General features: G+C 38.9%; 1 protein-coding gene across 2 annotated transcripts; it reads right to left on the bottom strand.

Moving 5' to 3' along the window:
- On the bottom strand, positions 1 to 7,077 carry LOC111803322 (probable inactive leucine-rich repeat receptor-like protein kinase At3g03770). 2 transcript variants are annotated; one of them, XM_023687668.1, is made up of 8 exons: positions 6,897 to 7,077; positions 4,863 to 6,325; positions 2,907 to 3,040; positions 1,532 to 1,772; positions 1,249 to 1,457; positions 1,111 to 1,163; positions 783 to 894; positions 1 to 638 (listed from the first exon to the last, which is right to left on the bottom strand). In XM_023687668.1, exons 2-8 carry the CDS (start codon positions 6,196 to 6,198, stop codon positions 369 to 371), a joined length of 2,355 nt encoding a protein of 784 aa, XP_023543436.1. In that variant the 5' UTR covers positions 6,199 to 6,325; positions 6,897 to 7,077; the 3' UTR covers positions 1 to 368. The 2 variants fall into 2 exon arrangements, with proteins under 2 accessions (XP_023543436.1, XP_023543437.1); XM_023687669.1 differs by lacking the exon at positions 6,897 to 7,077 and having other exon boundaries at positions 4,863 to 5,516; positions 5,607 to 6,884.
- Positions 7,078 to 13,686: the final 6,609 nt, after the last annotated feature.

The following is a 13,686-nucleotide window of genomic DNA, read 5'->3' as shown; positions in this document are numbered from 1 at the left end:
TTCAAACATCAATCCATCTGGGTATTATCAAGACATGAATCCTTCCGTGGCCATGTTGAGTTCTTTACAAATACCGTACTAGAGAGCAACCCCATATATCAACCTCCAACTCAATTTCAACATCGTCCTCGAGAAACTCAATTTCAAAGGAAGACGTTTAGGACACTCATTTTCCGACGCTCACCACTGTAACGTTTAAAACAACATATGCTTGAAGTTCAAGGATTAAAAGATTAAACCAAACTTTGTTCATTTTGAAGACTAAACCAACTTAAACTGTTCTTTTAACAGAGTGAAGCTCATGGCAGCAGAGTCTATGAAGATCCAAGAACTGATATGGATAAACTAAATGAACCTCGTTGTGAGACTTAGCAGATTGAGAGTTTCGGTTGAGAAGGGGAGACGGGAGACCCGTCGCTGCTTCGGTACTCACCGCACCAAGCGTCCTGAACCTGAGCAGCAAACTGCAAGTTCCAGAGAACATCTTCAATGGAAGGTCTGGTTATTGGATCTTTGAGCAGACACCTCACACAAACTTCCATCATTGTCTTCAATGATTGATCTAAGCATTCGTTTTGAATGGCGGGATCGACTACGTTCTTTCGCGCAACGCTATCCCCTGAAATGGCTTCTTGTAGCTGCATTCATCAAAGAACGTCATAAACGTCATGTCTACTTCGACATGTTCATAGATAAATTTCATAGCGTTTGGGTCTTTTACTCTCCATACAACACGCACGCACGCACGCAGACGTATTGAAAAGAAAAGTAATCTCTATCACCTTCTCCCTTAGAGCATTTAGTTCGTTTTTCGATTTGAAGGATCGCCCACGAATGATTTCTAATAATATAGCTCCAAAGTCATAGATGTCAGCTTGAGCTTCTTGATTGATCCTGTGAAGCAAGGTGAATATACGTTAAATATGTAACCGTCCAAGTCCACCGCTAGCAGATATTGTCTACTAGGGAGAGGTTTCCACACCCTTATAAAGAATGCTTCGTTCCCCTCTCCAACCGATGTGGGATCTCACAATCCACCCCCTTCAGGGCCTGACACTTGTTCCTCTCTTCAATCGATGTGGGATCTCACAAAATATATTCATAACCAACCTTTCTTGATCGCTCGAATCCTTTGATCCACCTGAAGAAACTCCCCGACTGACCTGAGAAGTTAACCGGGTCATTATGAACTAGAGAGAACAAGAAGGACCAAGGAGATGAATAGACTGGCATGCTTCTTTGTTGTACCTTAGCCATGCTCTCAGCCATCAGAGGAAGGTTGTAGCTGCTAATTTTTGCAACAAGATTCTGATCCAGTAGTACATCTGTTATTTTAATGTTATTCGAGTATACGCCAGCAACCGTATGCAAAAACTGGATGCCTTTAGCTATTCCTACCGCTGCTGCTATACGCTGTGTCCAAGCAAGCGATCGCCTCGAGTGCCTCGTGTGCCTTTCTGCAATCCATTTGAATAGTTAAAATGCTGAAATGAAATCAGTATGAACATTGGTGATATCCATTTCCATTTACCAGATATCCAACTTCTCAACGTGCCATTCGGAACGTATTCGAAGACGAGAAATATTCTGCTGACACTCGAGTCTTCCAAGTACAACTCGAAGCAGTGTCCAAGAGCACTAACCAAATGACGATGTCTGAGTTTCGAAATAAGATCAATATGATGCGTGAAGTTATGGATACTAGATCTTCTTTTCATTTTAAGGCATCTAATGGCAACCAAAGAGCCATCCTTTAGCTGACCTCGGTACATCTGATAACAAAAAAAAAAAGGACAAAGTCTTTGATGTAAGAGACGAAGTGTACAAAAAGCGCTTTGTTCAAACAAAAGTTGTATGCCACCATAAAGGAGTACATGATTTAATAACTCTTTCCGCTGTTGTAACAGCCCAATCCCAAGCCCAACGCTAGCGGACATTGTCCTCTTTGGGCTTTCCCATTTGGGCTTCCCCTCAAGGTTTTAAAATGCGTCCACTAGGGAGAGGGAGAGGTTTCCACACCCTTATAAGGAATGCTTCGTTCCCAGCTCCAACCGATATGGGATCTCACAATCCACCCCCTTGAGGGCCCTGCGTCCTCGTGGGTACACCGCTCGATGTTTGGCTCTGATATCATTTGTAACAGTCCAAGCCCACCGCTAGCAGATATTGTCCTCTTTGGGGTTTCCCTTTCGGGCTTCCCCTCAAGGTTTTAATACGCGTCCACTAGGAGGTTTCCACACCCTTATAAGGAATGTTTCGTTCCCCTCTCCAACCAATATGACATCTCACAATCCACCCCCTTGATGGCCCTACGTCCTTGCGGGTACACTGCCCAATGTTTGGCTTTGATACCATTTGTAACAGTCTAAACCCACCGCTAGCAGATATTGTTCTCTTTGGGCTTTCCCTTTCGGGCTTCCCTTTACGATTTTAAAACGTGTCTGTTAAGTAGAGGTTTCCACACCCTTATAAGGAATGTTTTGTTCCCCTCTCCAACCGACGTGGAATCTCACAATCCACTCCCCTTGAGGGACCAGCGATCGATGACTGGCTCTGATACCATTTGTATCAGCCCAACCTCACCGCTGGCAGATATTGTCCTCTTTGGGATTTCCCTTTCGAGCTTCCCACGTTCACTAGGGAGAGGTTTCCACACCCTTATAAGAAATGTTTCGGTTTCCCTCTCCAACCGACGTGGGATCTCAAAGTTGAAATTGGAATTATGGAAGTTGAAGCAAGAAGAAGTTTCAGTTACAGAAGAAACAGAGCGAGTAATGAACAAAGATTGAAGCTACTATATCAACAAAACCTTACTAAGAACCGTCACCCCATGAAAGAAAAAGAGTCAAAGTCGGACATCGTTCATAATGAAAGAGTCGGGTATCACATACAAGATTTTGTTATACCTGTCCTTGAGAACCTTCACCCATGAACGCAGAAGAGTCAAAGTTGTTGGTAGCATCCTCAATCTCTTCATATGAGAGCACTCTATAAGTTGAAAGGCCGAGCGGCGCAAATGGCATTGTTTGAGATATATACCCTGAAGGTGATGAAGAAAGAGGTAATGTATCAAAATGCATTAGGGACCTGTTAGCTACTACACTACTCATCTCAGTCATGGTACTTTCACAAAGTAGATAAGTAATCATCCATATGGAGCTTCAAGCTAGTACACGTCTTATATAGATTATCGTCAACTACGGGCTGAAAGTTATGGATGTTATATGTAACACAACCCAAACTCACTGCTAGCAGATATTATCTCTTTGGGCTTTCCCTCCTGAGCTTCCACTCAAGATTTTAAAATGTGTCTGGTAGGAGAGGTTTCCACACCCTTATAAGAAATGTTTTGTTCTCCCCTCCAACTGATATAGGACCTCACAATTCACCCCCTTGAGGACCCAACGTCCTCGTTGGCACACCGCCCAGTGTCTGGCTCTGATACCATTTGTAATAGCCCAAACCCACCACTAGCAAATATTGTCCTCTTTGGCTTTCCCTTTGGAGCTTCCCCTCAAGGTCTTAAAACGTGTCTGCTAAGGAGAGGTTTTCCACCTTTATAAGAAATGTTTTGTTCTCCTCTCTAATCGATGTGGGACCTCACAATCCACCCCCTTTGGGGGCCCAACGTCCTAGCTGGCACACCACCCAGTGTTTGACTTTGATACCATTTGTCATAGCCTAAACCCACTACTAGCAGATATTGTTCTCTTTGGGCTTTTCCTTCTAGACTTCCCCTCAAGGTTTTAAAATGCGTCTGCTAGGGAGAAGTTTCCACACCCTTGTAAGGAATGTTTTGTTCTCCTCTCCAACCGATGTGGGACCTCACAATCCACCCCCCTTGGGGGCCCAACATCCTAGCTGGCACACCGCCCAGTGTCATACCATTTGTAATAGCTTAAATCCACTGCTAGCAGATATTGTCTTCTTTGGGTTTTTCCTTCTAGACTTCCTCTAAAGGTTTTAAAATGCGTCTGCTAGGGAGAGGTTTCCACACCCTTGTAAGAAATGTTTTGTTCTCCTCTCCAACCGATGTGAGACCTCACAATCCACCCCCCTTGGGGGCCCAACATCCTAGCTGGCACACCGCCCAGTGTCATACCATTTGTAATAGCTTAAATCCACTGCTAGCAGATATTGTCTTCTTTGGGTTTTTCCTTCTAGACTTCCTCTAAAGGTTTTAAAATGCGTCTGCTAGGGAGAGGTTTCCACACCCTTGTAAGAAATGTTTTGTTCTCCTCTCCAACCGATGTGAGACCTCACAATCCACCCCCCTTGGGGGCCCAACATCCTAGCTGGCACACCGCCCGGTGTCTGACTCTAATACCATTTGTAATAGCCCAAACCCACTGCTAGCAGATATTGTCTTCTTTGGGCTTTCCCTTCTAGACTTCTCTTTAAGGTTTTAAAACACGTCACCTAGGGAGAGGTTTCCGCACCCTTATAAGAAATGTTTTGTTCTCCTCTCCAACCGATGTGGGACCTCACAATCCACCCCCCTTGGGGGCCCAACATCCTAGCTGGCACACCGCCCAGTGTCATACCATTTGTAATAGCTTAAATCCANTCGTCAAGGTTTTAAAACACGTCTGATAGAGAGGTTTCCACATCCTTATAATGAATGTTTTGTTCTCCTCTCCAACCGACATGGGACCTCACATTACAGTCATTTTTTTATGGATTTTAACTCATTTTGATAGGGTATAATACTAGAAAAGAATAACAAAATATGAAGGCTTAAAATAACAATCCTACATAGTTTTTGACCAATTCAGAGAGAATGTCATTGCTCACGAGAACTAGTACGCCCTGTTCTCGAAAGAGCAGCTAAACTAAAGGTCGATGAGAAAAAAGGATCTTACTTGAATCCGAGAGCAGCTTCGAGGTGTACCCAGCAGAAGGATTCTCTACTATTAAATTTGTAGGAGGATTCTTCACCATATTCTTCTCATTCTTTCTTCTTACGACCAAGTAAACTATACCGAACAAAATGACCACTCCAACAACACCACCAACTATACTCGGGGCGAGAAAGGTATTTTGTGATTGGTACGTTTTCTTTTCCTCAGGAATAATCCCCACAGCTAATGCTTCGTTTCGACAAAACGAAACTGGATGCTGCTGTTGATCTCCAGTGACAAAACAGTTTCTTGGATACAAGACAACCCGATTCCTCGTATCGGCTAGAAGACATTTCGGCAAGCTTCCAGTCAAAAGATTTGAGGATAGATCTACAACTTTAAGTTCATCATTGCAAGAAATATTATCCAAAATCATTCCTGTGAGCTTGTTCCCTGATATATTGAGATAAGAAAGAGATGGTAGAGAAAACAATACCGATGGCAACGGCCCAACCAGAGAATTCAATGAAACGTCCAGACGTTGAAGCTGGTAAAACGAGCTAACTTCAGCAGGGATACAAGATCTGAACTTGTTTCTACTCAGTTTCAGGGTAACCAACTTGTTGCCAAGTTGAGGGAATTGAGGTCCAAAGCCATTGCCCTCCAATTCAAGAACTTGAAGGTTTGTCAAAGTGCTTAGATCAGGCAACTCTCCATAAAAACGGTTATACGAAAGGGAAAGAATCCGAAGATTTTCCAACTCACTAAATGAATCGGGCAATGATCCATTGAGAATGTTGTGTTTCAAGCTCAAAACGGTTAGAAGCGGAAGCACGCTGAACCAATCAGGAAGCTGTCCTGCAAGCATGTTATCATCAAGTATAAGCGTTCGTAAACCAGACAGCAACGACATTTCCTGAGGGACAGCACCATAAAGGAAATTAGAGCTCATGTTTAATATTTCCAATGATGATAAATGAGCAATTTTTCCAGGTATTGACCCCCATAAACCAAGAGAAACTAATGTAAGAACTTTCAAATCCGGAAGCTTAACAAGGGTAGTAACGAAAACCCTCATCGAAAAGTTACGGGGTAGTAAAAGAGCTCCTTTCTTGCCAATTATATGCAACTGTGTCATGTTTCCCTCATAGCATACAACGGTCACGGAGGCATCCGGTTCCAGGTTGCAAAAATCTGTGCTGTCATTCCAGTTACTCAATGCAGCTGGGAAGTTCAGAAGCTTCTGTATTCTTAAAAGGGTCCGAGTCGGAGACGATTGAAACTGCTGTGAAAGATCGATTCTAACAAAAAGGACGACAATGACTAGAAACACAGAATTACGTAACACTTGAGCCATTGATCCTATGAACAGAACCAGTTGAAGAATGAAAGTGAACTAGCTCGAGACTGCTCGAAACGACAACAATGTTCTTTAGACAAGTCGAAAAAGCCTAAAGCCGACGTTCGATTCCAAATGCAGATACCTGGAGCAGAACATTCATGGAGTGCCAACAAGCATATGATAACAAGCAGAGTTAACAACCCAAGAAAGTATCAGATTACTTACTATTGGAACTATATTTTTCTTCACCAACAGCACAAAACTCCAAGATCTCAACAAACAAAACCAGTTTCTATTAATAATCTGACACTTTTCTATGTTCAAACCAGCAGAAATCTTGTAGAAAAACTCAGAAAGTGCACTTAGAGACAGCCCATTTGGGTAAAACCAAAAGAATTTGAGCTATATATCCTGTTTCTCTACTAATAATACACATCAAGACAATTTGGCAACATGGGTATAAGATAGTTTACATAAACAGACATTGAAACATCAAGAACACAAAAGGGGAGGGGGATTAAAGAGATTTAAAGGCGAATTTGATGTTACCCAGATGGATTTTTGAGTTAATAAGACGATAAGGATGAACTTTATCATGATTATCATCAGATATGAGATGGTCTTAAAGACAAAAGGGGAGCTCTGACTGGGAAGAAAAGCAAAAGGAGAGGAAAGATTCTTGCAGAAATAGAAGAAATGGAATGGAATAAGACCTTGGAGTTGGAGAGATTTCGCTTTCGTGATGGGTGTGATGAAACTTTGGAATGTCGGGGAGGCGGAGGGGGGCGGGGGAGGGCCCCTTGGCTTCCGAGTGTGTTGCTTTTGGCCCCTTTTCTTTTGGTGCCTCTGCCATTGTTGTTGCTCTGCTGCTACTCACCGGTTCAGTTTACTACGCACTTTTTCTTTCTTTTCCCTAAACCCACGTTCAAATCATCTCTCTCTCCATATATTCCTCTCGCTTTTGTAGAATCGACACTATAAAATTGGTCATTTGGGGTGAGCCTGTGGGCTGGTTTCTCTTTCTAATACATATGAGATCTCAAGGATTAACGTTTTCATTAGCAAACTGCTCGATGTTTGGCTCTGATACCATTTGTAACGGTCCAAGCCCATTGCTAAAAGATATTGTCTTCTTTGAGTTTTCCCTGTGAGCTTTCCCGTTCGAGGTTTTTAAAACGCGTTTGTTAGGGAGAGATTAACGCACCCTTTCAAAGAATGCTTCGTTTTCCTCTCCGACCGATATAGGATCTCATAATTCACCCCTTCAGGGCCCAGTGTTGCCCCGCCTCCTCTTGGCACTTGTTCTTATATGAACCACGATCAAGGAATTTCCATACCTCAAGATCCAATTACAAGGACAAGAGCCAATAAGTTACAACAAACCTTATACACTTATATTCAAGCTATAGTGAGCTCATCAAAGGAATTATAGAAGACGTTGGAAACCTTTCTTATATGTTGTGCAAATTTGAGCTCCAAGAAATAGATGAATTAAATTAGAATGTAATGAACTCAACTGAATTTATGAAACTAGTCCAAGGATGACTAATAAGCACATTTCATTTATTGCATTATTTAATTATAATTTACGTATTTGTTTGTCAATGTTTAAGCTAGTTTTAAATATAAGAGTTAAAGGTTATATTATAACCCACCTACACTACGTTATCATGTTCCACCATTAATTAGCCATTTTAATACGGAGGTTAGGAGTATTTCTCATTTACTAGCCCATTTAATTTNAAACAAAACCAGTTTCTATTAATAATCTGACACTTTTCTATGTTCAAACCAGCAGAAATCTTGTAGAAAAACTCAGAAAGTGCACTTAGAGACAGCCCATTTGGGTAAAACCAAAAGAATTTGAGCTATATATCCTGTTTCTCTACTAATAATACACATCAAGACAATTTGGCAACATGGGTATAAGATAGTTTNATGACAAAATTAAAGTTGTAGTTAGTACATTGTTCAAAGATGGGACGTGAGAATAAGTTATTTTCGTGCTTTTTTACATCGGTCAAAGAATATTTAATACGCTCTCAGAAATAAAGTATATTTTGTCGTATTTATGTCTTATATTTTTTTAAAAATGACATGAAATCTTGCCCGTGTGATGTCATTTCATTAAATTAATTTTAATTTGTTGTTATGTTTTTTTTTTCAAAATTTATTTTATTGATTATTTTTTTAATGTTTTATTAATAAAATTAATATTAACTTAATAAAACAAAAGGTTGTATTTTGTTTTTTTTTTTCTAAAATTAGAAACTAAATTAATAAAATATTGTTCAACTTTTATTTATATATATATATATATATATATATATATATATATATATATATATATATTTTAACTTTGAAAGATTTTAATAATATTTTTAAATTTTCAAAAAAATCTAAAATACAATTATAAACTTTCAAATTTGATAATAATAGAATTTTTTTTAAATACTCTTGAAAGACGTAGATAATTTTTGTGGATATGTTTTAAACACAGTACTAACTCTAAGTTTATTTTTTAATTTTTTTTTTAAATGGAAGGGTATTAATGAAATTTCTTAATGTTCAACGATTATTTTGAAGCCGGGTTGAAAGTTCAACCATATTTTTGAAATAAGTATTAACGATTCCCATCCAAATCTAACAGTAAGAATATTATCTAGAATTCTTTTTTAAAAATTTAAAAATATTATTTTTTTAAAGTTTTAGAAGTATTTTTATTAATTTAGGCAAAATTTTGGAAGCCTATTAAATACGGTCGGACATGTTTGAAACAACTTATTATCATGTCCATGTTTGAAACATGTTGGACGTGTATTAGACACGTACATCAAACACTTAACTTCGAATAAATTTTGAGCGTAAAATACATATTAAATTATTTTTAAATATATTAGTGCATTTTGAATTTCTTTTTAATATAAAATTAATAAAAATTTAATATATATATTAGGAGAGGATTTGTTCCTATTAATATGCATAATTAATAAGTATATATAATAGTTATTTTATTATAGTCTATGCTATTTTCATAGCTAAAAGACAATAACGCCCTCTTATAGGTAGAGAGAGCGAGGGCTTCGTGGAAACCGAGCGAGCAAACTAATGCTTCTTGAAATCCTTAAGGACATCTTCAAAGGATAAGAGAACGGGCTCTTTGAAGTGAAGCCCAAAGTGCCTCACCTTCGTAATATATGACCAAGGAATACCATCATTATTTAAAGCTTCTATCACAAGAATATAAAGTCGAGGACCTGCGTGGTCGTTGATCATATCGGACAGACCGTTCACCACACTCTTGTAAATGAAAGAATTTCCACTCCTCTTGTTATGTTGTTCCACTGCAGACCGTCCAGCATATTGCACTTTTTCGTCACTGACATCCTTAATAGGATTTGATGGCAAAACGTCTTCACGGCTCATTCTAGAACACTTTTGATAGATAGTTTTAACGGATTTACTTTGCTTATGTATACTTTAGAATTCGATATTTATAGTTGTGGCTAAACGCTACTCAAATTGATATTGTCGAATCTTACAGTAAAAACAAATTGAGCAATCCTATTTTATTTTTCAAAGATAAAAAAAAATTATTCTCGTACCGTATTGATTATTCTCGTACCGTATTGATTATTCCCTCTAGAGTGAATTTGAAGTTAAAACACATTTTCTCCGTAAGTAATAAGTAATTATAGGATGAATTGCTAACTAATCTATTTAAATATTAAATATGTTAGAGTTAAATGGGTAATTTTTTTTAGTGATAGATTTATATATGCCAAAAAAAATAAAATTAATTTTTCTAAATTAAATCTTGAGAGCTCGAACGGGAAAAACTCAAAGAGAACAATATTTGCTAGAAGTGGGTTTGAGCCGTTACAAATAGTATTAGAGTCAGACACGGGACAATGTGCTAGCGAGGAGGCTGAGCCCCAAAGAGGGGTGGTCACGAGGCGGTGTGTGAGCAATGACGTTGGGCCACGAAGGGGGAGGATTGGAGGGCCCTACATCACTTGGGGAGGAGAAGGTTTGAGCTATTAGAAATGGTATTAGAGCCTGACACTGGACGATGTGCCAGCAAGGAGGCTGAGCCCCAAAGGGAGTAAACACGAGGCGGTGTGTCAGTAAGAACGCTGGGTTCCGAACGGGGGTCGATTTGGGGGTCTCATATCGACTGGAGAACGAAACGAGTGCCAATGAAGACGTTGGGCCCTGAAATTTGTTAGGATCGCACAATAACACATACACTCGATTTAGATGAACACAAAGAACAGGATAGAGAAAATGCAACGAGAATATTGGCTAAAACTTTTTTTTTTTATTGATGACTACATACGTACAGTAAGAGAGATTAGAAAGAATATAGAAAGTATTAGAGAGAATAGAGAGAATATAGAAAGTATTAAAGCTCGATATATTTATAGATATATGGTTTAGTTTACTATATATATCTTTAACAGTGTAGTTTTTTTTACTACATAGCTATTTACTATTTATGACATTTTATGTCATTTACCATACCCGTTTACTAAGCTATAAATAAGCACGCTCCATCACCTAACAAAATTAACGGTAAGAAATCTCTGCACATCGATGAGAGAACAAAACATTATTTATAAATGTGTGAAAACCTCTCCCCAGCATAAGCGTTTTAATAATGTTGAGGGGAAGTTTGAAAGAAAAAGCGCAAAAAAAAAAAAAAAAAAAGGGNAAAAGTGTTTGTTTAAGAATGAGAATAGAAGTTGGATCGAAAGTGCAGAGAAACATAGGTGGAATCAAGAGTTGCAGTGGGAGTTGAAGTCCTATTTTCATTAATGTTCACAAGGTTTAAATAGGATACAAGCTGTGAACTAAATCCTAAAAATAATATAAAATATATTAATAAAGACGAGATAAAATATATTAAATATACGAGTGTAGGTCAATAACACCCAATTTGTCTTTACGAGTTTAGATTTGCAGAATAGGTGTATATCAAAGTTATTGATTTTGAAAAACAAGTGCGATACCAGTAAAAGCTAGTGGGACTATTGAGATAGTACTCGAGTCTAAAACAAAGTCATGACCGAAAAATCCTTTCTTAAACACGGTTGATTTTCTTTGTAGACTTCCAAGAAATTATTGAATTACACGAGAGATGCAAAAGCAAGTATTTGTGGATGATCTTCCAAGAAATAATTAAATTTACGAGAAGATGCAAAACCCAGAAATAGACCGCAATGATTTACTCCAAGATTGGTAATTTGTCACATTTAATTTGATTGGAACAAGTGAATATCCTAACTGATCACTTCTCGGTCCATGCATAAATGATTTACTCGAGAGTTGGTAATTTGTCTCATTTAATTTGATTGGAACAAAATGAAATGAATACCTGGGTGGATCACAGTGATTAATACAATAAGGATGTGTTAAATAAACATCTTTGAAGTTGTATAATAACAGCAAGATCTGTGCTCTAGATCACTTGAGAGGTTGCGAAAGAAAATAGGAACCTCTTAAATATGTCACCTTTGAGCTTGGTGAGAAATTTGAAGATGCTTATAACGTATTCTTGATATTTAATGATTGAGAACAGGTTGTCAACCACAGTTCTCGGTCTAATAGAATGATTGAGAATACTTATAGTCAATTCAAGATCCATATTAAGATTAGGAGGCTACCTGTTGATGACGGGATCAGGATAGCTCGCCACAAACATCTCGTTAATGAATATGTTCTTGATTTTATTGTTAAGAGGAAAAATATCGATGATTTGCTATGCTCAATCAAAGACGATAGCTATAGAGACGAGAAATTAACACTTTTGAGATATGGGCTTAAAAGGATGATATATATCCCAATTCATTCGTCGTCTCTATTCTGATTTCTGTCACTTTTCTTCTATTGTTCCTCCTCTCCTACCCTGAAATTTTCGATTCTTCTGATATGATGAATTATTGGGTCTTAGTTTGGATAGAAATTGATGGTATAGATATTCTCACTCATTCTACTAGACCGAGAACTGTGGTTGACAAACTGTTCTTGATCATCCAATATCAAGAATACGTTATAAGCATCTTCAAATTTCTCACATCCAACAATGAAGCCTTTACAATCCCGGCTAGTCTGTCACAGCCCAATATTTTACTACGGACCGTGACTAACGACACGACACAAATGCACAAAGAGATTTAAATATGAAATAAAGAAAATCATCAAATTCCAATAAAAATTTTCGAACGACAAGCACAGAACACAAGACCGTTTGGAAAATAAATTTCAAAAGAATGCAAATATAAAAATAAAGACTAAGACTGGACTGACGCCCCGGGACAACTCATTCCTCTGTGACACTTCCCGGCTGATCACGCCCACTCTTGACCGACGCCTCATGCTCCTGAAAAAAAAAAAAAAAACATAGTAAGGATGAGTATAAAGATTATACTGAGTAAGCCATCTACTTGTAAGCTCTCTTCGCATCTTAATTTAACAGGTTGCCACGGTTTTCTATTTCGGTTCTAGGACATCTAGTCCTAATCTTGGTCCCTTGGGGCTTGCCCCTTGGGTTTCACTGGTTCTTCGTTCTTTCATTAAACACCTAGAGGTTCTTTATGCCAAACTAATATGGTCGGTATCTCTCTATGAGGTACTACCTCTACATGGCTATCTGGGACTACATGGTACCTAGCCTAGGGGTGTGCTGAGTACCCCTACGCCCATCTAGTCCCCCTATGGGGGGCGCGACCCAACCTGTTCCCATGCAGCTAATGGGCTGTACGACGTGGGGACACATTTCCCATGCGAAATGGCTAAGAGCAGTAAGGACTGATCAGGGACCCCTTGGTCCTCCCACGAAGCTATAGATACCGTTCACATGCTTGCAATCTATGAACACTCTGGGGTACCTTCTTGCCGTGGTAAACCGCTAAGTTTCTAGAGAAAAATTAAGTCTGACTAGAGCGGCATATCGCTCCTAACAGAAATTCCTAATCTTATCATAGTAATGGGCCCTAGCAATTAACAGAGGGTGCATGCAATCTTCTTCTAACATCATAGTATGTACTTCATGCAAACTAGGCATACCGGCTCAACAGGGCGATGACCTCCATCCAGCACCCAGAGCACGAAGTTCGCGCTCAATGGGGCGAATTCGTCCATCAAGCACCCGAAACCCGATATACACAATTCTAACATAAATTAACGCATGCATACATACAACGGAAGATTAAAACATACAGCAACACTCATGTAATTTACTCAATATAAACACAATAGTTGATCTGACTAATAGTTTACATGGAGAGCTAATCTGAAGCAGGACTACTAGCATGCATGCAATCCGAGCGACTACTAGCATGCGTGCCCTTTTGTTAGCGTTTCTTTGCCCGTGAGGTGTCCAAAAATACTGATTTCTTTAAATTAGGTCCCTATTCACGTAAAAACAGTATTAGAACTAGAACTGAGACAAAAATCGGGCAAACAGAAAACAACCGGGCCAAATTGGCCGTTCCACGCACG

This window comes from Cucurbita pepo, chromosome LG10 (genome assembly GCF_002806865.2).
Source record: "Cucurbita pepo subsp. pepo cultivar mu-cu-16 chromosome LG10, ASM280686v2, whole genome shotgun sequence".
In the NCBI taxonomy this organism is placed as follows: Eukaryota; Viridiplantae; Streptophyta; class Magnoliopsida; order Cucurbitales; family Cucurbitaceae; genus Cucurbita; species Cucurbita pepo.
This window is presented reverse-complemented; position numbering and strand designations above follow the sequence as displayed.